The 24,205-nt window shown below is 35.8% G+C and overlaps 4 protein-coding genes across 4 annotated transcripts; 3 read left to right on the plus strand and 1 right to left on the minus strand.

Annotated features, from left to right (window-relative positions):
- Nucleotides 1-5,151: 5,151 nt before the first annotated feature.
- Nucleotides 5,152-6,114, plus strand: LOC147294062 (uncharacterized). The gene has a single exon (XM_086233795.1). The coding sequence runs from the start codon at nucleotides 5,515-5,517 to the stop codon at nucleotides 5,872-5,874; it is 360 nt and encodes a 119-aa protein (XP_086089921.1). The 5' UTR covers nucleotides 5,152-5,514; the 3' UTR covers nucleotides 5,875-6,114.
- A 3,718-nt stretch (nucleotides 6,115-9,832) lies between these two features.
- On the plus strand, nucleotides 9,833-11,385 carry LOC147294063 (C-8 sterol isomerase). The gene is made up of 3 exons (XM_086234282.1): nucleotides 9,833-10,490; nucleotides 10,640-10,789; nucleotides 10,925-11,385. The coding sequence occupies exons 1-3, from the start codon at nucleotides 9,909-9,911 to the stop codon at nucleotides 11,213-11,215; spliced, it is 1,023 nt and encodes a 340-aa protein (XP_086090408.1). The 5' UTR covers nucleotides 9,833-9,908; the 3' UTR covers nucleotides 11,216-11,385.
- A 292-nt stretch (nucleotides 11,386-11,677) lies between these two features.
- Nucleotides 11,678-14,243, minus strand: LOC147294064 (Pentatricopeptide repeat (PPR) superfamily protein). Its single transcript, XM_086233429.1, has 2 exons — nucleotides 13,525-14,243; nucleotides 11,678-13,409 (listed from the first exon to the last, which is right to left on the minus strand). The coding sequence occupies exons 1-2, from the start codon at nucleotides 14,157-14,159 to the stop codon at nucleotides 11,816-11,818; spliced, it is 2,229 nt and encodes a 742-aa protein (XP_086089555.1). The 5' UTR covers nucleotides 14,160-14,243; the 3' UTR covers nucleotides 11,678-11,815.
- Nucleotides 14,244-16,426: 2,183 nt separating this feature from the next.
- Nucleotides 16,427-20,978, plus strand: LOC147294065 (uncharacterized). Its single transcript, XM_086232915.1, has 6 exons — nucleotides 16,427-16,683; nucleotides 16,842-16,947; nucleotides 17,759-17,803; nucleotides 18,112-18,220; nucleotides 19,153-19,447; nucleotides 20,518-20,978. Exons 1-6 carry the CDS (start codon nucleotides 16,636-16,638, stop codon nucleotides 20,707-20,709), a joined length of 795 nt encoding a protein of 264 aa, XP_086089041.1. The 5' UTR covers nucleotides 16,427-16,635; the 3' UTR covers nucleotides 20,710-20,978.
- Nucleotides 20,979-24,205: the final 3,227 nt, after the last annotated feature.

Here is a 24,205-nt window from a genome sequence, read left to right on the forward strand (position 1 = left end):
TGGCCACTAGAATTGCCGGACATCTACCAGACAATTCTACTCAAACCTCTGGTTTCATGACATCGACTAGTCTTTATCTGGCCACGGTGTTTGGGGAAGTGGCCTGCCCTGCCCTGGGGGCCTGGGGCTCTTCAGTCTTCAACTTGGGTTACTACCCCACATGCTTGGCCAATGGCTTGTCTATGGACCTCATCACGATCGACCTTATTATATATTTAAGTGGATAATGGAATATAGTGGTTATCCATGAAGGAATTCACATGAAGCAAATTAAATTCTAGGTCTAGGTGGTGTCTTATATATTAATGTTAAAGAATGTTGAATTTAGAGTAATCAATCATCAATCAGTAAAAAATGTCTGAGTCATGTAAAGTGTAAGAGAGCGTGATTTGAACTAAACACTAGAACAATTTACATCAAATAATATAAGAATATGTATAATCTGACATATAAATTACTTGCTCTAATACTATTTAAAAGTAAGAATATCTGATCAAAAATCAATTATAAACATTTGAAAAGAACTCATATATATTATAATACTTTGTATTCCCCATATGGAGTATACTCTCCAACAAATTAAGGGTTTATTCGGATTACATGCATGGTTATGTATTATGCGTTTCTTCATTAGTTCAAACATATATATTAAATCACATAGTATCAATTAAGTTAAATGTTATTGTTCCCGACAGACAAATTAAGAGTACTGGTTTCCAAGTTTGTTTTGCTCCTAGTTTGTTTCCACGTATAGGCTAGGGAAGGTTCCAAACTAGCTAGCTTATGGCTTCTTATGGGAAGTTTGTGGCTTGTGAGCAACTCCTTCTTTATATCGGGTAGGGTAGAGACATCGGATTAACTGTGGGCTCTTATATATATAAATAAGTTGAACTATACCTCAATAGAAAGAGCATGTATATATATATATTGGATTAGTCGTGAAGCATGCATTGCCATTTGTCAAGGTGTGAATGCTTGGACAGGGCTTGTTAATTTGGATTCATAAAGATAGAGAGTAGGGTAAAATGCATTTTCCCATTTATGCGATGAGATTTTTGCAGGAGCCAGCTCACAACTTTTGGTTGAGATTTAAAAAAAGAAAAAGAAAAATTTGGTTTAGCTTGTTGAGAGAAAGTTCTTACATCTAGAATATAATATCTTGTGTAGTGCTTTAAAAGTCTTAGATTTTTTTATTTATTATTAATTAGTTTTGAGTTAAATGCTCTAATTTATAGTCATTAGCAGTAAATTATATAATAAAAAAGTATAATTTCTTTCATATCAAAGTATATAATTCACGTGTTAGGCCAAAAAATTACACATATTTATATATCACTTAATATGAATCCTTATAAATAAAAAAGCGTGTTGAGAGAAAAATTCTGCTTCGGCAATATAATGGTTGATTTAATTTTCCAAACCTAGAAGACAAGCTAAACTATAACTGGCTCACCATTAATATCATAGTTGCGTGGCAAATGGGCTTATTCATGACATTGCTTAAGATGCACACATTCATAATTAAATCGTCATAAGATTTTAGGCACACACAATTGCACGTATGTTTTCATTCAATGGTTCCAATTATTGATATAATGTAGCCTTGTGGACTATTATTACGATCTAACTACAATCAATGGGTGGGCCATCATCACTTGATATCTAAAGATCAATCAAATGAGAGGATGGTCGATATGTAATTAACATTAGCAATTGTGTCTCACTCTTTGGCTTTTCATATTATCTTTGTACGTATTAGATGATTTATTAATAAGAACGATGCTAACTACCCTTTTCTACCTTCACATTTCTTTTTCTTTTTTTGCTTCTCTAGGCTATTATCCAGTTTAGTTTTATAACCGAAACCATTTATTTTCTAAATCATTTTTTAAAGATTATTTTTTCAAAAAATTAACCAATCGAAAATTTATTAATCATCTAACTGTGAACAAATAGATGGATGAAAAATCTAATTGTTACGAAAATAGATTAAGTTGATATTTTATAGAGATGATTTTTAAAAAATATTTTAAAAAATGAACGGTTTCAATATGAAATGACACTGCAAAATATAGAGAAAAAACTAGCATCTCTCTATTAATAATTTATTTACTAGAGGATCTTTTTCAATAATAATGAAAACTAAATATTTCTCTACTTTTGTTCATATTTTTCTGGTTACCAATTAATTACATATATAGTAATGGAAGTTATTTTGTCATTGGCATTCTCTAGTTAAGAATCAACAAACAAGCTTAAAATGTTGTAACTTGATGTTACTATATGTTTCATACCCATTAGGTCATGCAACACAAACTGAGCTCAAGCTATCTTTAAAATTTCTCAACAGACAATTTTGGTGTTTCTATATTAGCAAGAACAAATACTGTACTCTCCAATTTAAAAAGTCTTAAATAACTTTCATAGTTAATGCCACTGTAATTGACCAATTATAGTCCAGTATGTGGGCTGAGTTAGAGCTCCAGCCAAAATTAGGACAAAATCTAGTAATCTGCAGTGGAAGTGATAGCAACACTTTGTAGCATCTATGAGAAGAAAGTAGCTTGTGGAAGATCATAGATTGCTTCGACATCTGAAAAAAAAATCATAGATTGCTAATTGGCTAATTGCTTCCTTCTTAATGATGCCATGACAAAGTCGCATTGCGTCACTAAAAAAATTGAAGTTGTTGGAAAAGAGGAGCAAGATTGTAATAATGCAATTGGCCAATGAGCATGTCAACAATGCATCACATGTTTATACTTTCTTTTTCTTTGGGTGGGATTTGTTGGGGGAAAAACGACATTACTTATGAATTTTGACTTAAAGCACATGAGCATGCCTTCTCTGTTGAAAAGAAGAAAGCCCAAGAATTATTGCAATAATATATAGCTGCGCATATATAGTTTTCAAGTTTCATGTCATTGTCTCAATTTCTCATATCTTATCTCTTGCTAATTACTATGTCACATTCACTTTCCATGCATGACCAAAGGATCGATGAAAGAAAATATTTGTCATTTTCATAAAAGTTTTAAGATAAAATTATCTGATTATAGCATGTTTACTAATCCGTAATCAGAATTAAAATAAAGAGTTAAATTCCGATTACGGATTACTCATGTTTTTACTAATCATATGAGAATAAAAACACAAGTGGGGCTCATATGATATCATAAATTCAACTCTTTACCTTGGAGGAATTTGATTTTTAGGTGGGGAGTGATATTCTGATTGCTGGATAAACAACTTATCAGAAGTCCATTTTTTTCCCATTATACCCTCACATTATTTCTACAATGTCAAGTTTGCTCATTCACTTTAATCCAACCTAAAACTTACCGACATTTTAAAACACCAAAGCCAAAGCAGGAAGAAGACAATTTGAAATATATTCTGCTTGAGAATATATATTTTTTTATATACATTGAAACATTTTTTAATTTATTAATTATTGATGTGAGTAAAGAATTAAAATTCTGAAAAAGTAATTTTTATTATATATTGTAATGTGTTTATTATTCGTAAAAAAAGACGTTTGAATTTTATTATTATTAACTAGCATATAAAATAATTTATTTAAAACAAGAACATACATTTTAATAATCAAATTGGTTTCAATTCTGATTTAAGTGAATTAGTAAACAGCTTATATGGAATCAGTATCATTTCTACTCTGATTTCAAATAGTTTAGTACATAAATAGCTTCAATGAGAATCGAGATTCTAACTCATTCTCGATCTAATTCCTCTTAACCCAATTACGGATTAGTAAACATGCCATTATAATGAAAAATGTGAGCATATATATAAATATAAGAATGTGAGCCATTAAATTACAAGATTTTAATAGGTGTTTTATAATTCAATGGCTCATTTTTCTCATTTTTATATATGCTCACATTTCTCATTTTTATAAGAAAATTTCTCAGACTTCTAAATACAACCGTGAATACTCTACAAAGCAAATTAAATTTTAAATATTTATATATAAAAAAAAAAGAAAAAAAAAAAAAGAGGAGCGTTATCAAACTTTATTTTGATACTAACTAGCTAGGTTGAGTAATTGATCAATATAGGCCCAACATTAATCCTCATCCAATAGAGATATGATCCTCAGAGTTGCTATGGCCTAGTGGATCTCCAATTTATAAATTATACATTATTGAGTTACTTTTTATGAAGAACTAACTTCATCCACATTCAGTATCAAGCCACAAATATTGCATTCTTTTGTGAGAGGGCAAATTAATATGTTTTACTTCAAAATATTCATTACATAGTTCTCTTACTTGTGTGTATATATATATATATATATCTTTTGCCATATAAATTTTTAACCAAATGTAAGAATTCATCCTTAGTAATAAGGAATTTTTGTGGTATCTTTTTGTGTGTGTATCTTGTCATAAGATTATGATAGGTCCATCATGCCATCACAGAATAGTAGGTTTATTTCACATGGTGTGAGAAGGGAGGACAGGTTGCAGGGCACACACATAATCATAATCCTTAATAATTCACATCTTGATTAATCATTGTCTGTTTAACCACCCATTGGCCTTTTGGTCAAGAAAGCAAGGTTTTGATGTTGGCCTTATTACTATAGTAAGCTTAATTCAGACGTGAAAGTCAGATGGTCAACAGTCAACGCATTCATCGAACCAAACGAAGATATATAACCAAACAAAACCCCCTTAAGCCCAAGCCCAGCTCAGCCAAAAGCTTAAGCTAGACAGAGCCAAGTCATGAAGCCACAGCCAGGAGTCAGGACAAGCCAATTCAACCATTTCAACCGAAAGTAACTGTCACTAAACCAAAAGGAAACTAAGACTACCCAAAAGTTATAAGAAATATATACAATACTAACAATGAGAGAGAGAGAGAGAGAGAGAGAGAGAGAGAGAGAGAGAGAGATGTAGTTTACCACCCCCAAACCTACACAGCCTTGTTTATTTATGGGGTTAGGAATTAATAAGTATTACATGCTAGAAAGGGCCAGCCTTGAGGACCCCCCCGACCACCCTTGTCACATTTCCCACTGCCCCATGTCCCTTAGAACATGGAGGAAATTATGGCAGTTTTCTCTACCCTCTTTACCTTATAACCTCTCTCTCCCTCCCTCCCTCCCTCCCTCCCTCCCTGTCTCTCTCTCTCCAGTCCCCCCCTCTCATACCAAATTCCCAACCATAACCAATAAAAAAAATCCAAAATCCCAACCATAAAAGCTTTCATACAACCTCGCTCAAACACGTACTTCTTATTAGTTCTTGAAGCAACACTAGCAAAGTAGCAATCTCCATACCAAGTGAGAAACCACATCAAAAAGAGAAAGAAAAGAAAAACAAAAGGAAACCCACTTTCTAGTTTCTACACCATCATTGCAAATCAAATCCAACTAGAAAAACATCCATGTAAGCTTTCTTGAGTCTTAGCTTTCCCAGTTTAGGAAAACATATAGTCCGGCCTCTCTCAGCAAATTAAGCAGATAACCAAATTAGAAGAAGAGGAAAAATGGACATTGAGATGGTCAAGTGCGAGTGCTGTGGACTAAAAGAGGATTGCACACAAGACTACATCACCCAAGTGAAGTCCAAATTCGATGGCAAATGGCTATGTGGGTTGTGCTCAGAAGCAGTCAGAGACGAAGTTAGCAAAGGCAAAAAGCCATTTGGCATGGAAGAAGCAGTGAGAGCTCACATGTCGTTTTGTGGCAAATTCAAATCCAACCCTGCAGTTCGAGTGGCCGATGGGATGAGGCAGATGCTTAGAAGAAGGTCAGAATCACAATCACCATCTTCTTCAGCAAAGAAGTATACAAGATCAGCAAGCACATCCCAAGTGGGTCATTCCTCCTCTTTCTCAATGTACTAATTGGTAATTATTTACAGAGGGGTCATCTTGGTTTCGTGGTTGGAATAATATATGAAAGTGGAGACTTCGGAGGTGTAGTGTTTGATTCATGGCTTATGAGTTATGTCTATGATCACTCAATCTTGGTCTTGTACAGGGGATCGATGTTAATCTATTGATGGAGGCTTACTCTTAGTTTTGCTTTATTATGTTCCATTTCATCATATGGGTATACTTTACTGTTCCTTTTCTTGGCTAGAATGACAAATTATAAGGATAATTCTTGAAATTTTGAAAAACTAGCTAAAATTTGTGCCTCAACATTTAATTTATTGTTTAAAGTTTTAAAAATATAACTCTCAAGTTACTCTTGAATAGTGATCAAACTTCACTTGAGTAGTGCTCGAATAGAATTCAAGTACTACTCAAAGGGATTCGCGCACCAATCTTTCTACTTTTTCTTTAACAATATAATTTCTAAAACGCCCATATATAGAATTTTGTTTGCCCTTTTTTAAGGCTCAAGTTGTTTGGGCTTTGCTTGTCCTTGCTTTAGAAGAATTGACTCATCATGTACAGGCATGCAACACAGCCATATTTTGTTTTCCCTTCATCTTGTCTTTTTAAGCATCTCAATTCATATTATTCTTGGAAAGTAGAATTTCATTCACAAATATAAGAAAGCTTGTTTTAGTTTTCCTATATATGTTTTGGAAGAAAGTAGAATGATTGGGTTTGAAATGCTTGATGCCCAATATATGTTTTTCCTACCCGGCTCCCATTGATTGTTTAAATCAATAACCAAGGATAGAGTATATCTGGTATTTCCATTATATATAAAAATTAATATATTGCAATATTATGGGTCAACTTCCCACTCCACTAGAAAGGACGTCACTACTAAACAAATCATTATTCCATAAGTCTCAATATATATGACCTAATGTCTGACTTTCCCCTTTTATAATCAGTGTTTCTGTATTGTTGGGTCTGACACTATAATCATTAATCAGTGGTTGAGGAAGAGAATTTCAACAATCTTATATCTATTGCTTTGTAATGATATGCTTCAAAGCGAGCACATGCGTTAAGTTTCCCTTCAAAGTTTGAGCTACCAAAAGGTCTCTGTTACCACTAACTAGTTAATTAATCACATCCATTCACTGATTACCAAGACAAGGAATCCCAGAATAAAGTATTTTTCTTATGATAATAAATGATCAGGTGATTAGAGAAATATACATGTTATAGGCTGAAATGTTTTCCATGTAATTAGGAGAATGATAATATCACCTATATATTTTTTTAAAAGAATGTTAACGTCAATCATTTATGTGTGTGTAATCATTCATAAGTTACGTACACTTTTAAAATGTTTGATGTGATTAGAGAATATTGAATTCCAATATGGCTAGTCTCCCTTGGCATGTAGGAATATAAACCCCCTAATCAAAACACGCTCTAGTACTAGTTATTTAATTGTGGCATTAGGTTTGGTCCATGTGATCAATGTTTGCTGAACCAGTATTTGTTTCTTAGCCAAACATCTGCAGATGACTTGTCTGACTTGAAACATCAATGCCTGCTACACCGCAGCATAAAGAATTTGATTCCAATTCCAAAATTGTGTGTGGCATGCAACAAAACCAAGACATTAGAGACAGAGTTCTGAGTTGCTCCTCAGATGCCTGCTTAGCTTAATTAATTGCTTATTAGGAGATTCAATTCTATCATATTCTCTGACAATTACTACAGAGAATGAAAAACCTACTTGCTTAAAACTCCATTGAACAGGAGCAAAATGCAGGTCCCCATCTTTGGTAGCAGCTAGAATTGTAAGGGTAGGGTGATGTGTGCGTTTGAGAATAGAGTGCATTTCTAGTCAAACTTTTAATCTTGGTAATTGTACGGCTCATTTGCATTATGCTCCTACTAAATACATGAAAATTAAGAAAATGAATTGGGAAGAGATTCCTCTCAAAAGCAAATGGCACCTACTTTTTGGAGGATGAAGGAACAGCACAAGAGACAATGTTAACCCCGGGCATCTTGTTTTTCCTAACTTATTTGTTGATTCCTTCTTACAATAATGTTTGGCGGTCGGTGATTTCTTCTTAGGAGTTAATTACAATATGATATTTGTTTATTTATAAAGAGAAATTGATGAGCATTGAGAAAGTAAACAATTGAACGCAAGTTAATTTGTGATTGGCTTGTAAGTAATTAAAGTATATGAAAAAGCCATACATTTTTCGTTATCTTTATAAATTAAAGAGAAAAGTTTAGCAATGTTTATTCAACTATACGTTGTGTTTCACTTTGTCTCAACGTATAAAAATTAAGTTCTAATGTGCTTTGTACTGTCTAACCCGTTAGGTTTTCTATAGATTGCATTAGATTGTCTAATCCGTTATATTCTCTTTAGAGTTTGAATATGAAAGTTTGCGGTTTTCTTTGATTTGTTTTTTTGAAAACAAAATCAAAGCTTAAAAACAAAAATTTTATGCGCGGCGAATCCGTAGTATCATATTTTTGACACAAGTTTTGACATAATTATATATGATTTCAACGATCTGAATTATCTATTTTTTAAGTCCTCATTAAAAAAATCCTTGCAAAAAATTAAGTAAATTGGAAACCATTTACTATAAAGATTAAAGAATAATGCTATATTTACCACATTCTTATACCACATTTTTATACCATCTGACGTGTCATTATTTTATTGGACAAAGTTTTTCTTTTCCTTTTTAGGTTTTTATTTTTATTTTTTAGTATGCAATGTATGAATGCCATGTAAGTTGCCACATAAGGTGGTATGAAATTATGGTATAAAAATGTGGTATATGTAGCACTACTGAAGATTAAATGGTCAACAAAAGAAACACTTTAAATATTGACAATTTAATCTTTATAGATAAATGATTTCCGATTTACTTAATTTTTTGCAATAATGATTTTTTAATGAAGACCTAAAATATAGACGGTTCGAATCGTTGAAATCATATATGAAATGAACCCCATTGAAATATTGTGCCAAAAATAGAATGTTACGGATCCGCTCCCATTTTCTGCCATGTGTGAGCAACATCCATAAATTTAATCAAATATTTTGAAGCTTTATAAGGTAAAATCACAATTTTGATATTGTAAAATCACTAAAATAGAAGGTTATTTTTGTTCACATGAGTAAGCAATAAGGAAATGACTCTTCAAATTGTCATATGAGTACTTGATGAAAAAAAAAAAAAAAAAAATCACATGAGTAAGCAAAATATAACTCGAAAAACCATTTTAGAGAGGCTCTAATCAAATTGAATTAACTTTAGACAATGATTTGGTAGATCTTAATATTAAATGTCATAGCCTTTGCACATTGCACTTACTCCTATAAAATAGTATATAGTAAGCCATATGCCCAATGTAAACATTATAAAGACAATATACTTTAGCGTATCGCTCAAATGACAACGAAATAATTTAAAGAGTGTAATTCTATATATAGAACCCACTTTCTCATCAAATATAAAGTCTTAGGAAATATTTATATGACCCACTCACTCATTCTATACAAAATTTTAAGTTAAACCTTCCATACATCCAATCACTCACAAATGAAATTACAAGTTTTTTTTTTTAAGTAAATTACAACTTGAATGCCCATGAGTTGACCTCACAGCCAGTTCTGCAATTATCAATTTATCATCATCTTATAAACCAGGGCTACTTTAGTCATATCATGAAAGCCCTCTTCTTCTTTTTTGGCCCAAAAGGGCCAAAATGAAAGCTTACCTCTTACTATTCTTCAAAACCAAATCCCACCTGTGTCTGACATGCCATATATGACCGTTGAAGATTCAAATTTTAAAAACCATATCTTTCCCCACACAGTAACCTTTTAAAAACCATGTCAAAGAAACAGATTCACTCTCCTTTCTCCTAAACCCCAAACCCAAAACACCCAAGCAGCCATGAAAACCGTCCTTCAAACTTCGGCCCCCACAACAACAACAACAACAACATCATCATCAGTGAAATCGAGCACCACCACCGCCATGGAAGAAGACCGATCTGAGAACCGTGACAGCTGCTACTACCCAGGTTGCAGAAAAGACGCCAACTGCAACTGCGACATGTGCTTGGCCAGCATCAATGCCACTCTCGATCTCATGCCCATGAGCATCCAGAAAAGCTCTCTCACAAAGTTCTCTGCTTCAAGGCCCAACAATCCCAGTGTGGAACGCACTCCTATCTCCTTTGATGCTTCGGTTTTGTCCACACCCAGATCGAGCTCTCCTCGGATTCCGGAGTCTCCGGGTCTTCAGTCAGCTGCAAGGTTGAAATCGAAGGAGAAGGTGAGGAAGAGGGAGAGGAATTGGGGTTTTGGGTGTGGTTGTTGGAGATTTGTTTTGGGGTTAAGCTTGTTTTATGTGGCTGTATGTGGGTTTTCCAAGGTGGTTTCTGGGGCTTTAAAACCTGTTTTGTCAGCTGAGATGGTGAGAAATATGAGTGAAAAATCTTGGGTTATGGAAGATTTGAATGGGAGGTTGAGGTTCTTGCAGAAAGAGATGCAGGGTCTTGTTCTTGGCAAGGTTTCAAATTGCAGCTATCCTAATTCTAAATGGGAAATTAGTCAGGTACTTAGCAATCAAACTTTTTCGTGATTTCTTCAATGTATTAAGTTTATTCAGCAATATGATTTATGTTTGTCCAACCCTTTTGGTTATAAAATTGAAATTTCTGTTCTGATCTCAACAATTAGTGACAAACTGGTTATGTGAATTAGGATGGTTTGCTTCTAAGTTCACACTGCACATTGTACAAGTCTGCAATTGAGGAGGTGAGCATATGGGGATGGCCTTTGCAGACTGCAGGGTTGCTCACAAGTGGGTTCTCCTCCCGGTCTTTGACAATCTTATCCGGTAGAGTCACAGAGGTAAAGCTAGAAACTTTCTAACTAGACCATCTCTATTTAGCAATGGTGTTGTCAGCTTTGAGATGTTTTACAGTTTGGTGTCATTATGCACAAACATGAGCAACTTCCTTACCCCCTTTTTTGGTGGTTGAGCAGTGGTCGGATGGGAAGGTTGGCTATGTGATTCGAAGGGCAAACAGTTCCTGGTTGCACAGAAAATGGGGTGCCTCAGCTGTGCAGTTAGACCCGAATACGTGGCTTCTTGAGTATCGGTGGAGCTCAATATCTGATAACGAAAGACTGGTTTCAGCAGCACTAGCTTTCTTGAAGAATAGGATGTCAAGAATATTTGGAAAGATGAAGCAGAAGTTTTGGCTCTTCTCTACTTTTGGGAACAACCAGTACTGTGATGTTACTGCCAAATATGGCATCAAAACCCCAACCTGAAGAGAATCAGTGGATATGGGAGGCGCGTCTTCTCTCAGAAGATATCCAGATCTCATATCTTATGAGAAGCTGTAAATTGTTTTTCCATGTTGTATTTGGTATTGTGGAACCTGTTGAGCATAATCATTAACTTGTTTTTCTTAGTTATAGTTCCATGAACCAGACACTATAGTACCTCAAACTGTATATGTTGCCTAACCGATGTAATGCAATCAGGAAATTGTTGCATTAAACTATAGAGACTTGTACATATGATGTTGTTTAGCTAGCAAGAAACTAGTTTCTACATGGACTCTGAATCCAGTCAACTTGCTCTAATATGAAAAGCTTCAGTCCTGTTTTTGAAAATGAAATACATGTTGGTTTTCCATTGAAGCGTGGGTCCTCCATTTCAACATGGCTCAAAATGACTTGTAGATTAAGAGTTTTATCTTTACCCAAGTCGGTTGCAAATATTGCATTTGTAAGTTCTTTCTTATATTGTTCTCCCTACAAATAACCAGAAAATGTAATTGGAGGGAAGCCTCTGTAACTATTAGAGGCCATGTACACAGACCAAATCCTTGTGAAGTACATTATAGTCTCAAAAAGAGAATAAAGTTACCAATAGTCTTTGCAAGAACAGAAACCGTGTTTGTAATGGTGAAACCTAGTCCTATCTCTGACAACAATCTCTCTCTCATACACCTTTGAAGCCAACTTCATAAAAGTATGACAGTCTTCACAAATCCTGATATTCTTAACTATATGAATGCATGAATCTTTCGTTTTACTAATCAAACCATAACAAAGAGCCAACTTCTCACTGTGCCGGAGAATCGCTTCCTGCTTTTCTTCCTCTTCCAAATCAACCAAAACGCTACCCGTATTGGGTATATAACCAACCTGCTTCACCTCACTAACTACCTCGTCTAACTTCTCATAGATCTGATCTGCTTGTTTATGACTTCTATCTGCCATTAAAAACTCATGTACCTCATTGTTTAGCTCTATTCTGCTATATCCCCTCTCTTTAGAGATACCACTATTTTTCATTCTATTCCTCACCATCCCAACGTCTTCCCATCTTCTTTGTTTCGCGTAAATGTTTGATAAGGCCACAAGGGCTCCATCATGATCTGGTTCCAGCTCAAGCAGCCGTTTTGCAGCAAATTCTCCTAACTCAATCTCACCATGAATCTGACAAGCAGCCATCAAAGATCCCCAAATGACAACATTTGGTGCTAAGGGCATTGTCTCTATAACCTCAAGAGCTTCTCTCAAGAGATTGGCACGACCATAGAGGTCAACCATGCAACCATAGTGCTCATGTTTTGGAGCGATGTTGTATTCATTAATCATTGATGCAAATATTTTTCGACCCTCCTCAACTAACCCTGCATGGCTACAAGCATAAAGCACACCCACAAATGTAACCCCATTGGGTTCAATATTCTCATCTTTCATTTGGCTGAAGAAGTTTAGTGCATTACTAGCATCCCCATGCATGGCAAAGGCACTAATCATAGTGGTCCAAGATATCACATTTCGTCTTGGCATTTTCTCAAATACACCTCTTGCTCTTTCCAAGCTCCCACATTTGGCATGCATATCAATAAGGGCATTATTGACAGACAAAGCTCCACCAAGTCCATTCTTACCAACATCTATATGAACCCATTTGGCTTGATCCAGTGCACCAAGATGAGCACAAGCTGAAATGACACTTAACATGGTGACTTGATCAGGTCTTATTCCCAAACCTTCCATTTCAGTGAACAATCTAAGAGCCTCTTGAGGTCGATCACTTTCAGCATAACCAGATATCATAGCACTCCAACAGACCAAGTCCTTCTCAACAATTTGGTCGAAAATCAAACGTGCATCTTCAACCTGTCCCAGTTTAGAATACCCAGAAACCATGGCAGTTGCAACTACAAAATTTTTTGGCGACGTCGTGTCAAACAATTGCTTAGCCAAATCCATAGAGCCACTAGCTGCATACATGCTGACAAGAGCACTCAGTAAATGCAAGTCGATCACAATATCATTCTCCTTAATTAAGTCATGGATTGCTTTCCCATAAGTCAACTTTCCAGCACGAGCGCAGGCAGAAAGAATGGTAGAAAGAATCATCTCATCTGGTTCCACATCAGAGTTCTTCATTTCTTCAAAGAGGTGGAATGCAGTGTCAAAAAGGCCACTCTGACAGTACCTGTTTGTAAATTTACAGGTCAAGCATTAGCTCAAAAAGGCCACTTCAAAGGGTTCTTGAAATTCTTAATACCACAATCACAGTAGAATAAGTTGAAAACTTTAGAGAGCCATACCCATCAATCATAATACTCCACGCAACGACATCCCGACTAGACATTTTATCGAACACCAAGCGAGCCTCCATTATCCTCCCACAGGCAGCATACATTCTGACCAACCCAGTCTGCACAAACGGGTCCAAATCAAAACCCAACTTCCACGCGAGCCCATGAATCTCTACCCCCTCAGCCAAAGCCGAAGCTCTGGACACCGCCTTTAGCAGCGGCGGAAAGCTGAACCTGTCCACAGCCACTCCCTCCTTCCTCAACCTCTCATAAACCAAAAGGGCCTTATTGGGCTCAGCGCACCGCGACAACTCACGCAGGAGCTTGTTGCACAAATGGGTTGGGGGTTTTGGGAGTTGGTTGAAGACGGAGAGGGTGTAGTGGAGACTCGGCGAGAGGGTGCAAGAGGAGAGAATGAGTTTGAAAAGAAGGGAATCGGAGCGGTCGAGCTTGGATTTGAGGATTTGGGCGTGAACTTGTTTGAGGTGAGTGAGGTTTGCGGAGGAGGAGAGGGCTGTGAAGAGGGTTGTGGGTGTGTTGGGGTTTGGGTGGGGAGGGAGGGCTAGGGTAGTGTGGGGTAGGCTTGACATTGTGTTTGGGAAGTAAGAAAGTGAAGGAAAATGGTGGTCGGAGTGCTTTCTCATGGCTTTTTCGCCATTGACGCTCGTTCAAAATTCTGGTTGTTGTGCGTTTTCTGTTGGGCTGCTAAGAATTGGAGGGAAGGAGGAGGGAAGCTATCTGATTAGATAAACTACTCTGTTTGAGAAATGACATGTTGTAGTTTTTCTCAGAATTACATGTCGTTTATCAATCAAACGGATTGGGTTGAATTGGTTGGGCCTGTACTTCATCAACAAGACAACAACAGGTCCAATATTCTAGGAACCAGGCTTGAATTCTTGATCTAATAGGTATCTAAACTATTTGGGCCTCGTCTTTCATATCTAGTTATCCCAGTAAGTCCAATATTCTAGACAAGCACGGATCTTATGTGGATGTGTCAAACGGATCAGGTTGGTTCGGCACGAGTACGAGATGGACCGGTACAAGCACGAAATGGGTCAAGTTGTATCGGTTCATATTTTTTACTCTATCAAACATGATAAAAGTCAAGCACGACACACACATGATTCACATGAATATGAAATGAACTTGAACTAGATAGGACACAACTCACGAAAAATTATAGGATATAACCGATATACCGTTATGTGGTATAATCAATCCAACGTGTAAATGTATTATTGGAATATGTGTTTATATTAATAAGGTATAGTATTAATATTCACCCATATTATAACTAAGGAGTTAAATTTCGTTTTCTAGGGGTATGAAAATTTTAACACTAGTTCATCAATTTTTCGATTATATTTCGCCGAAATTCGATAATTTCGCCAAATTTCACTTAGCCCAGCCATCTCTCGATCTGTCTTCTCCTTGCTGGCAGCCATCTCTGTCGATCTATCTTCTCCTTGCTGGCAGCCATCTCTGTCGATCTATCTTCTCCTTGCTGGCGGTTACAAACCCAGCCAGGGAGGGAGGAGAGAGAAGAGAGAGAAGAGAGAGGAGGGAAAAGATCAGATTGGGGAAGGAGAGAGAGATTGGCACGACTGCAGGAGAGGGAGGAGAGATAAGAGAAAGATATATCTCATTTGTCATATGCGACACAGTGGCAGTGGCTGGGAGAGAGAGTCATGGGAAGAAGAAGAAGGATTTGTCATATGCGACACAGTGGCAGTGGCTAAGAGAGAAAGTCACGGGAAAAAGAAGGAAAGAAAAGAAAAAGAAAAAAAAGAAAAGAAAAAAAAAGAAGAGGAAGGAAAGAAAAGAAAAAAAAAAAAAAAAGGTTTAAGGTTGATTAGAGTTTGGGGTCTTTGGATAATTGGAAAAAAAAAAAAAAAGAGTTTGGGGTTTCGTTTGGCTCTTTTGGGGTTTTGTATAATTATTTTTTAAACCTAAACCATAATATATTTCTATATATAAAATAATTAAAAATATTCTAAAGAGCCTAAATCCTAATATCTTACACTATATCTCAAAAAATTTAGCGTATATAGAGTTTAGTATATAGATTATAGAGTATAAAGAGTATCAGGGTATATAGAGCATACAAAGTTTAGTATTAGGTTTTAGTGTATAGATTATAAAGTATAAAGAATATACAAATTTTATTTATTCATTATACTAATTTTATTTAACAGTATTTGTCTCCAACGCACATTATATTCATCACATATCACATGAAACCTACCATATAATTTGGTTTTTTCAATGTTTTTTATCAATGTAGTAGATAATATGTTAAATAAACATATGGTAAAGTTTCATTCAAAATTTTTGTATTTTGATAGCAATTTCTGTCGAATTTTTGTCGAAATTTAAAAATCTTCGAAATTTTATCGAAACCCAAAATTTTATTTCTTGATTATAAAACATAGACTGATTATACCATGTGTCAATATATCGGTTATATATAATAATTTCTCCACAACTCACAAACACAACATGACTAATACACAAGTAAAAAACAATACAGAACACGAATGAACTCAACTTAACAACTTATGGATTATGATTTTTTGACTCGGCCCAGCCTAACTCATTTGATACCTTTAATCTTTTTTGTTTTTGTCAATACTTTAAAGTAAAGTAGTCTAAAGTCTATTTTACAGTTTTTAATAATAAACAAACTCCCATAAAAAATTAGAATAATGAATATTTTCATTTTGTACATAAAACTTACATAATATTTTGTTTAGTATTTTTGTTTTTTAAAACATAGGCAAATTGCTATTCTCACATGCAGTCACACAATTTATATAGAATGTTTTTACAATTTAAATAGTTAAATGTCGCACTGAGTGTCACTGTCACCGAGCGCACAGTAACATTTTGCAAGCGCTCGGTGGCTGTCGCTGAAGTTGATAAAAATTCACAAGGTCCCAGCCAAAACCGATAAAAATTCACAAGGCTTTTCTATCAAAAACAGAAAAAGCTTTCTGGGTTGGTGAATTTGAGTGAGGCGAAACAGAAAGAGAGCAGGCTACTGCAATTTTCTCCTAATAACAACTCTCACCATCAGCAGAAGGATACATTATCATCTGAAATTCCCGAAGAGCAATGGGTGAAGTTTTATTCGAGATGGAGCAGAATCTCAAGTCCAAACAGGTAAAAATTTTCGCTTTCATTCCCCTCTTCAAGATTTCACAAATTTCTGTCATCAAAACCGTAAAAACCCATTTCTTGTTGACTGAATTGATAGCCAAAAAGTACCCATAAATTGCTAACTTAGCAGTAGCTAATGTGTGTGTGTCGGTTATATTCAGATCAATGTGACGCCTCGAGAAATAAAGGTTCTTATGGCTTGCAAGTCTAGGGCTTTTAGGGAGTTTACATTCGGAGGTCTTGCAGCGGCTGCTGTTTCCTGGACAGGTCTCCCATTTTTCTTTTTGTTTTTGTTATCGTTCTTTTGTAATGGTATGATGGTGGTAGACGTGAACAAGTTTTTTTCTATTCACCAATTTGACTTACATTTTGAATTCGCATTCACAAGAGTATAGTTTTGATTGGGTCATTTTCTGTTACATTCGTTTTTTTATAGAGAAACATGGGTTCTCTGAGTTCCATAGTTTTAAGGTAGTTATCATGAAATGTTTACAAATTCGTAAATTACAACACTAAATTGAAGCATGTTCAAACACCTGTCAGTAAATTCAATCGTAATATGTTTTAATGCTGCTTGCTAACTAAGAAAACCTTAAGAAACGTATTGGTGATATGTGCTGAGTACAGTCTATTGAATCATGTGGACTGCCCTACTTGGACAAAAGCATTTCATTCAATTGAAGTGAAGTTGATACATATTCTGCCTTGCTTTTCTTTTTTCTCTTTGTTTTCACTTGCTTGACAAAGATCAAGTGAAAAAAGTATCAGTCCCACAATGCTTGCACATTTTCTAGAGCTTTGTAATATCAGTTATTGTCTGCATATCAATTTCATACTGAATCTTTTCAAACTTGTTTCACCGAGTGGGCTGTTAAAAAATATGGTAGAATTCTTTGATAAACAATTAAGTGTGTTTTCCCTCACCTTTGACTTATGTTATAAGATTATAGGTTCTTTGTTGGCTCTAGTAATCATTCAAATGTGGCGTATCGCGCTTATGGGTTGTTGTTACTTTGTTTTCTTCACTGCCATTGATTTATCTCTTTATGTCTTAACGATCTCAATTTCTTTGTGGCAGCATCATCAAAGATGAATAAGTTTTTTCGACTTAACCTTTCAGCTGGTAAGATAGACTCTCTCTCTCTCTCTCTCTCAGTACATACTACAACTATTGTATTTTTCTAGATCCTTTTTCTTGAGCTTGGATATCTACATCCACCCCTCCTTTCGGTAAATTATCATTTGATCCATTGAAGGCCCGTGGTTTGGATTATGAACTACAGAACTGGAGGTACCTGCCATCCATTGTGAAGATGGGGTTTGATCCCAGGTCTCTAATATGATAGCATATGACAAGAGCTGTTGCTTTCTTAGAATTGATCTTAGCTATCTATCATTTTCCCCTCTGCATCAAGTGTTACTCTTCTGCAGGAGCTGCTGTTTTATTTGGAATGTGGAGACTTACTAGATCTTTAGATTCATGTGTTGATCATATTCTTGCACTGGATGGAACTCAGATGCAGGCGGAGTTAGCAACTATGTACGTCACCTTACTTCTTTTTATGATTTGTGTTGAATTTTTACTCAGTGCTTGGAATGAACTGTTTGTCCTCTGCTATTCATGAATAGACATGTTGGAAGGCCATGATTGCTGATCTAAGTTGGCTAAGGATCTTTAGCCATCCTGGTGTGGATCTATTTTTCATTAGTTGTAATTGGAAGGATTATTAGTTTAAAAAATTTAAATAATTTCTATTCTTTTTTAGACTTATGTCTAAGAAGACGTAACCCATTAATTGGAGTTGTACCAGGCTAAAATGATTGCAAGAAGGTTGCAAGTAATGTGTTTGCAGAGACTAGTTAATTCAGGTAACTTAGTTGGTAGCCTGGAATGGAAGCAGTAGCTGAGGTGATTTATTAGATTGGTCATCCCATCATGTCATGCATTATATTTTTGTTGCAATTAAATCTTTTAAATAGTGCAGATAAGCATCATAATCTAAATAAATTACTCTGTTGGAAGTAGTTTTGTCTATTATGCCTTATGAGAGGTCAAGCTATATTATTACTGTTCTCATGAAGTAATATAAAGTTAAATCAACTCTCTCCATTGGCTTCTAAAATATAGTATGTAATAGAAAGATTTCCCAATAGGCTACAGGCTATTTTTCCTTTCGACATGGCTTATATTGCCTGAGACCATCACCTTTTCCCATAAGTTTCTCAAGTTGTGAATACAATCCATTTGGGGATGGTGCCAATACAGCATAAAATTTCTGCTCTTTTAAAGACACTGTCATTTACTGTACACCTAGCCAAGCACGGAAAACTGCCTTTTTTATATATGACCAATATCTGCTCTTCCATTACATATTTGACATACCCTTGTTTACTTGGATATATGTATGCAATTATCAGAGTACGTATACTCCCATTGAATTATTAAACTACGAATTGTGATTGAAATGACAGAATGGTAAGAAAGTATCAAAATGATCCTTGGAAAATGCTGCATTTCTCTAAGAAGTTCTACTCTGAGAGTGTTTTTGATGATTCATCCTCAGAGCAGCCAAAAATAAGGTGGCGTTATCGGAATTATTTTAGTGATAACATTGCTCATGGTCAAAGATTACATGACATCAACTCTCAAGGTGATTTGGACAATGGCTCCTATGGTGACCATCACAATATATCTGACGGTGATTCCAAGGACACCGAAAATGAGTCTGACAAAAAATGGATCAATTTTGATCCTAAACAAGTTCCTGTAAGAATACTCATCTAATCATTTCTTTTCTTAATACAATTTGTATTACTTTTTCCTCCCTCATCAGAACTTAACATATTTGAACTTAAACTACTTTTAAGGAAATTAATTTTAAAGTAATGATGGAATTGCAGAAGAAGGATCTAGAATTACCATATTTCAGAAACTTAGGTTTCCTGCCTTGTCACTATCAGGGCATGTGTAGTTTGTATGGCTTTCTTCTACTATTCATATGGTAGAACATGATATTGGATTGTGAGACCTCTTTGGTTTCACATTTACAATTTGAATTGACAAGAAATGAAGACCGTAGACTTTGTTAGAGAATTAAAAGCGAAAAGAAAAAGACTCAAGGCTGAGATTATAATTCTTGGTTAAAAGATAATAGTATTGTCATTGTACAGTGTGTATTTTGAAACTAGATAATTGTCCCTTTTGAATATAATGCTTTTATTGCAAGACAACTCATTTATAGATTTAAACTCTAAATGCATATGAGTGTCAATAGTACATGGAAATCAATTTTACACAAACGTAATATATATAGTCCATTTATCGTGCATGATGCCTCTCATCATGGTTGATTGCATTTACTTTACCATGTGCTCAACACAATCAGTGGCCCACAATGATTCGCAACATCCTGCAATTAAAAACGAAATACATACATACATGCATGCATGCATAATTTACAGACATATATGCATAAAACTACTCCAATACTTGCAGGTGAACCATTACATGGTACAGAAACCCGATCCTACCCAGATCAAACTCGGATGCCAAATGTATCATACCCTGTGCCCATTCTCATAGAAAACCAAAATTACTGCTTCTAGGAGATTTTGATTTAGATCTTGTGCAAAGGGGTAGTTACAGAAAAAATACATGCTGAAATCAGCAGTCAACAGTATTATAGTCGGACCATTTGTACTCACACAAGTGGGAAGAATTCTTACTCTTCCCCCTTGTCTGTGTAGATATCTGAATAATGATGAGGAAACCACCTTTACTGTTCATGGCATATGATAAAGTTCCCTTCAATCTGACTTGGCTTATTCTTATTATAGATGAACTCTGGTGTTGATGCAATGGAAGACCCTCTTGATTTCCTTTTTGGTTATCCAACAAAGGAGGTTAAGGTTAGTCGTTCAAATACCTCTAGCATTTCCCCAAAAGTGCATGCTCGTAACCGTAGACGATCTCGCCGTAGGCATCGAATGCACCATCAGGAGGACTTATCAGACATCCAGCATGTGTAACTGTGAGTTGAATGTGACTGAACACTGGAGAAGATCAAAGGACAGGGTTAAAGGGAATATTTATGAATTGTTTTGTTCAAATATTTTGTGAGTTTGACAGACTTTTTCAGGATGAGAAGCTGCTTGAATTTACAACAGTATTCGGCAAGTTATTGTCATTCACTTTTTACTGCTATGTAATCGCTGTTTTCCAATTGGGCTCTTTAGGGACTTGTGGATATAAGTACTCCTAAAATGAGCAAATTATATAATTAACCTTTTCCCTTTAAGCAATTTCTGTGTGCATATATCCACCATCTTTAAGTGGAAAGCTAGTAAGCATATATTAATCTTTGGTGTGTTACCCTCATGGCAATGCCGGTGGCAAATGGTCTTTTGGTGCAAGTGATAGTTGTGCAGAGATCAAAGCAAGCTATTGCCTGGTTTTATGGTCTCCCAAAAGTCCCCAATTATGAATTCATACTGGCTTGGAGTGTCAATGTTGTGCACGGCGGTGTTGTCACCACCACCATGCATTGCCATGAAAAGTACAGCAAGTGCTGTCTGCATCAGGACCTCCACCCACAAGTTGAAACCATACAAAATTTAATCCAAAGCTTTATAGGGAGAATAAATTAATAGAGTTGTTGGCTCAGGATGTAACGCTGGCCATCCTTTCTGAGAAGGATCATGGAACCTTCATTCTCTGTCTTCATATAGAAGATCATGTCTCAGTTTTCCTGTATTTTCTAATATTACAAAAATGACATACAAAAGTTCATCCATTTGAATTTTGTAAAATGCCATATTCAAACTATGATCACCTGTTCAAGTACGCGTAATTAGCATAAGCACCCACATATTATTATTGCCCCTGCTAGGAAAGTCTTAATGCACATTGGAGTGTCGAACACAATTTAGTGGTGAGCAAGAATTTGAAAATTACTATCCCAAACTTGGCTATTATCATATAATTAAGGAGTTTAAGAGGGTTAGTCTTTGCTAGAAGGTTGTCTATGACAAAGTGCAATTATATTATTTAATTTTCGTGTCCTACAAAGTGCATTTTTTATTTATTTATTGACAAATATCTCACATACTAAAAAATAAAAACTTTCATGAAAAAAAAGTTAAAAACAAAAAATTTCAATACCACAACCTAAAAAGTGTCACTGCTCATGCGCTTGGAAGGTGGCTTACAATTACTAAGAAATTACACACCCACACACACGTATGCATGTAATTCTCTTTTTTCTCCTCTCATTTTTCATATCAACACTGTTTTCTTAACAAGACCAACAAAAGTTGGTCTTGCATATGATTCTATGAACAATCTCCATAAATCATCTAGGGAAAAAAAAAAATCTAATATCTAAGCACACATTTTATGATCCTATAAGGCCTTCCACTATGCTGCCGGATTGTGTGACCCAAAACTCATTTTGGGCCACAAATGGGTCACACCCTAACACTATGGGCCGGAAAGTGTGACCCAAAAGAGAGTGTAACCTAAAGTGTAACCCAAAAGAGGGTTTCAGTGTGACCCAAAATGTGGTGTGACCCAAATCAACTTTTAGCCCACGTGAAGGAGAGAGAAACCGGAGCTGGCTGAAGAGAGAGGTGGGCCCCGCGCCTGACAAAGCTGACGAGCGGCTGCTTTGGCAGACGCAGGTGTCGGCTGACGCAAGCAAACTCGGTTGCAGCGCCTGCCTTTCTGCTGTTGCTGACGCGTGGCTGAATGGGATACTCACCAACGGTCCAGATCGGCCGACCGTTGGTGATCAACGGCTGCTGCGTTTTGCCTCTTTTTATTTTTTTTTTATTTTTTTTTAGATGGGCCGGAAATGGATCAACGGCTGAGATTAATGGACCGTTGATAATCAACGGTCCAGATCGGCCATATCCTTTTTTTTTTTAACAAATATTTAATAAATCATTTAAAATAGATATAATATCCGAAAAATTGCCAAAAAATTTCGAAAAAATTTTAAAAAATTCCCCAAACCCTCCAACAGCTATATTTTCAAGGATGTCTATATATATCACACAACACTCATATGGTTTCATCACAATTTACAACCTTTGTTTACCAAATTTACACAAAATTTTTTTTTCTTTGTCATGGCTCCAAGAGGAAGTGCTTGGGTGGTAGCTGAAGATGAAGCCCTAGTGATGGCGTACCTAGAGAGGTCTCCCGACGGTTGTCTTGGTGCCCAAATTAGAGCCGCCATGCTTTGGGAACAAATTTATGAAATTTTCAAGCGTAACATGGGGGGTGAAACAATTCGTAAGGTTGGCGGTGTTAAAGCACGATTCAAAGATATTGCGCGTGATTGCAACAAATTTTATGCTTGCTTATTGGAGGCCGAGTGAATGCGTGCAAGCGGTGCAAATGATGCCAATGTGGTAAGTTTTTATGCATTTATATATTTGCATGATTATTTTTTGTTTTATCCAATTATCAAGCATATTTATATATTTGTATAATTATGGTATACCTGGGTCGAATAATGATATAAATGTGCTGGACTGTTCTCATCTCTTTGATGATATGATTTCCGGCCGAAACCACAGGGTGAAATTCACTGTGAATGGGATAGAATACATCATTCCATACTTTCTTGCAGATGAGATCTACCCTCAATGGTCAACTCTTATCACTACATTGCACAGTCCCGTTCTTCCCCACCATAAGTTGTTTGCCGCTCGACAGGAAGGATACAGGAAGGATGTGGAGAGGGCGTTCGGAATTTTAAAAGCCCGGTGGCAGATTATAAAACGACCTGCTCGTTATTGGCGTCCGATTGAGCTTGGGTATATCATGAAGGCGTGCATAATATTGCACAATATGATCGTGGAGGATGAGCGCCCTGAGGATGACAGTTGGGATGACCCAATAGACCCAGAAGCGAGCACTAGAAGGGCAGAAGCTGAATACGAAGGTGTAGAACCATGTCCGACCGGTGCCGCTCCATCATCATTACCTGAGATGAATGTTCGTCGGAATTTGCTTAGGGACCGAAATGTCAACGAATCCCTAAAAACTAATTTGATTGAGCACATCTGGATCCGAGAGGGGAACCCACCACTTGCCCCAACATATTGACGACTTGGATCATGGTTCGTCAATATTGTTCTCATTATGATTTGTTAGGTTAATCTTCGCAGTTGATTCTGAAGTTTGTTATTTGTCTTTGTATTTTGTCGTTTAAGTGTGTTATTTTTCCTTTTAGTGATCATGTTGTACTTTTTTTTCCTTTAAATTATCGTGTTGTTTTTCTTGTTTGTGGTTGTTGAAGTTCCGATGTTGTAAGGCTTATGTTGTCTAATTTATGAAATTTTCTTATTTTAAATATATTCAATATTGACCTTATTTTAAAGATCTCATTAAAATAAGATCACTAGAATCATTTTTATTATACTTTAAATTTAAAATTATCAATTAAATATCACTTAATCAATATTAGGCATATTTTAAATATGTATAAAACACTGTGACCCAAAATGGGTCACAGCA

This window comes from Dryas octopetala, chromosome 2, assembly GCF_963921425.1.
Source record: "Dryas octopetala chromosome 2, drDryOcto1.1, whole genome shotgun sequence".
Taxonomy (NCBI): domain Eukaryota; kingdom Viridiplantae; phylum Streptophyta; class Magnoliopsida; order Rosales; family Rosaceae; genus Dryas; species Dryas octopetala.

Coding starts and splice junctions, on each gene's coding strand:
- LOC147294064 (XM_086233429.1), bottom strand. CDS start 14,159: ATGAGAAAGCACTCCGACCACCATTTTCCTTCACTTTCTTACTTCCCA. Junction 13,410..13,524: donor TGGAGTATTATGATTGATGG/GTATGGCTCTCT, acceptor ATTTACAAACAG/GTACTGTCAGAGTGGCCTTT.
- LOC147294065 (XM_086232915.1), top strand. CDS start 16,636: ATGGGTGAAGTTTTATTCGAGATGGAGCAGAATCTCAAGTCCAAACAG. Junction 18,221..19,152: donor CAGGCGGAGTTAGCAACTAT/GTACGTCACCTT, acceptor TTGAAATGACAG/AATGGTAAGAAAGTATCAAA. Junction 19,448..20,517: donor TTGATCCTAAACAAGTTCCT/GTAAGAATACTC, acceptor TTCTTATTATAG/ATGAACTCTGGTGTTGATGC.
- LOC147294063 (XM_086234282.1), top strand. CDS start 9,909: ATGGAAGAAGACCGATCTGAGAACCGTGACAGCTGCTACTACCCAGGT. Junction 10,491..10,639: donor CTAAATGGGAAATTAGTCAG/GTACTTAGCAAT, acceptor TATGTGAATTAG/GATGGTTTGCTTCTAAGTTC. Junction 10,790..10,924: donor TATCCGGTAGAGTCACAGAG/GTAAAGCTAGAA, acceptor GTGGTTGAGCAG/TGGTCGGATGGGAAGGTTGG.
- LOC147294062 (XM_086233795.1), top strand. CDS start 5,515: ATGGACATTGAGATGGTCAAGTGCGAGTGCTGTGGACTAAAAGAGGAT.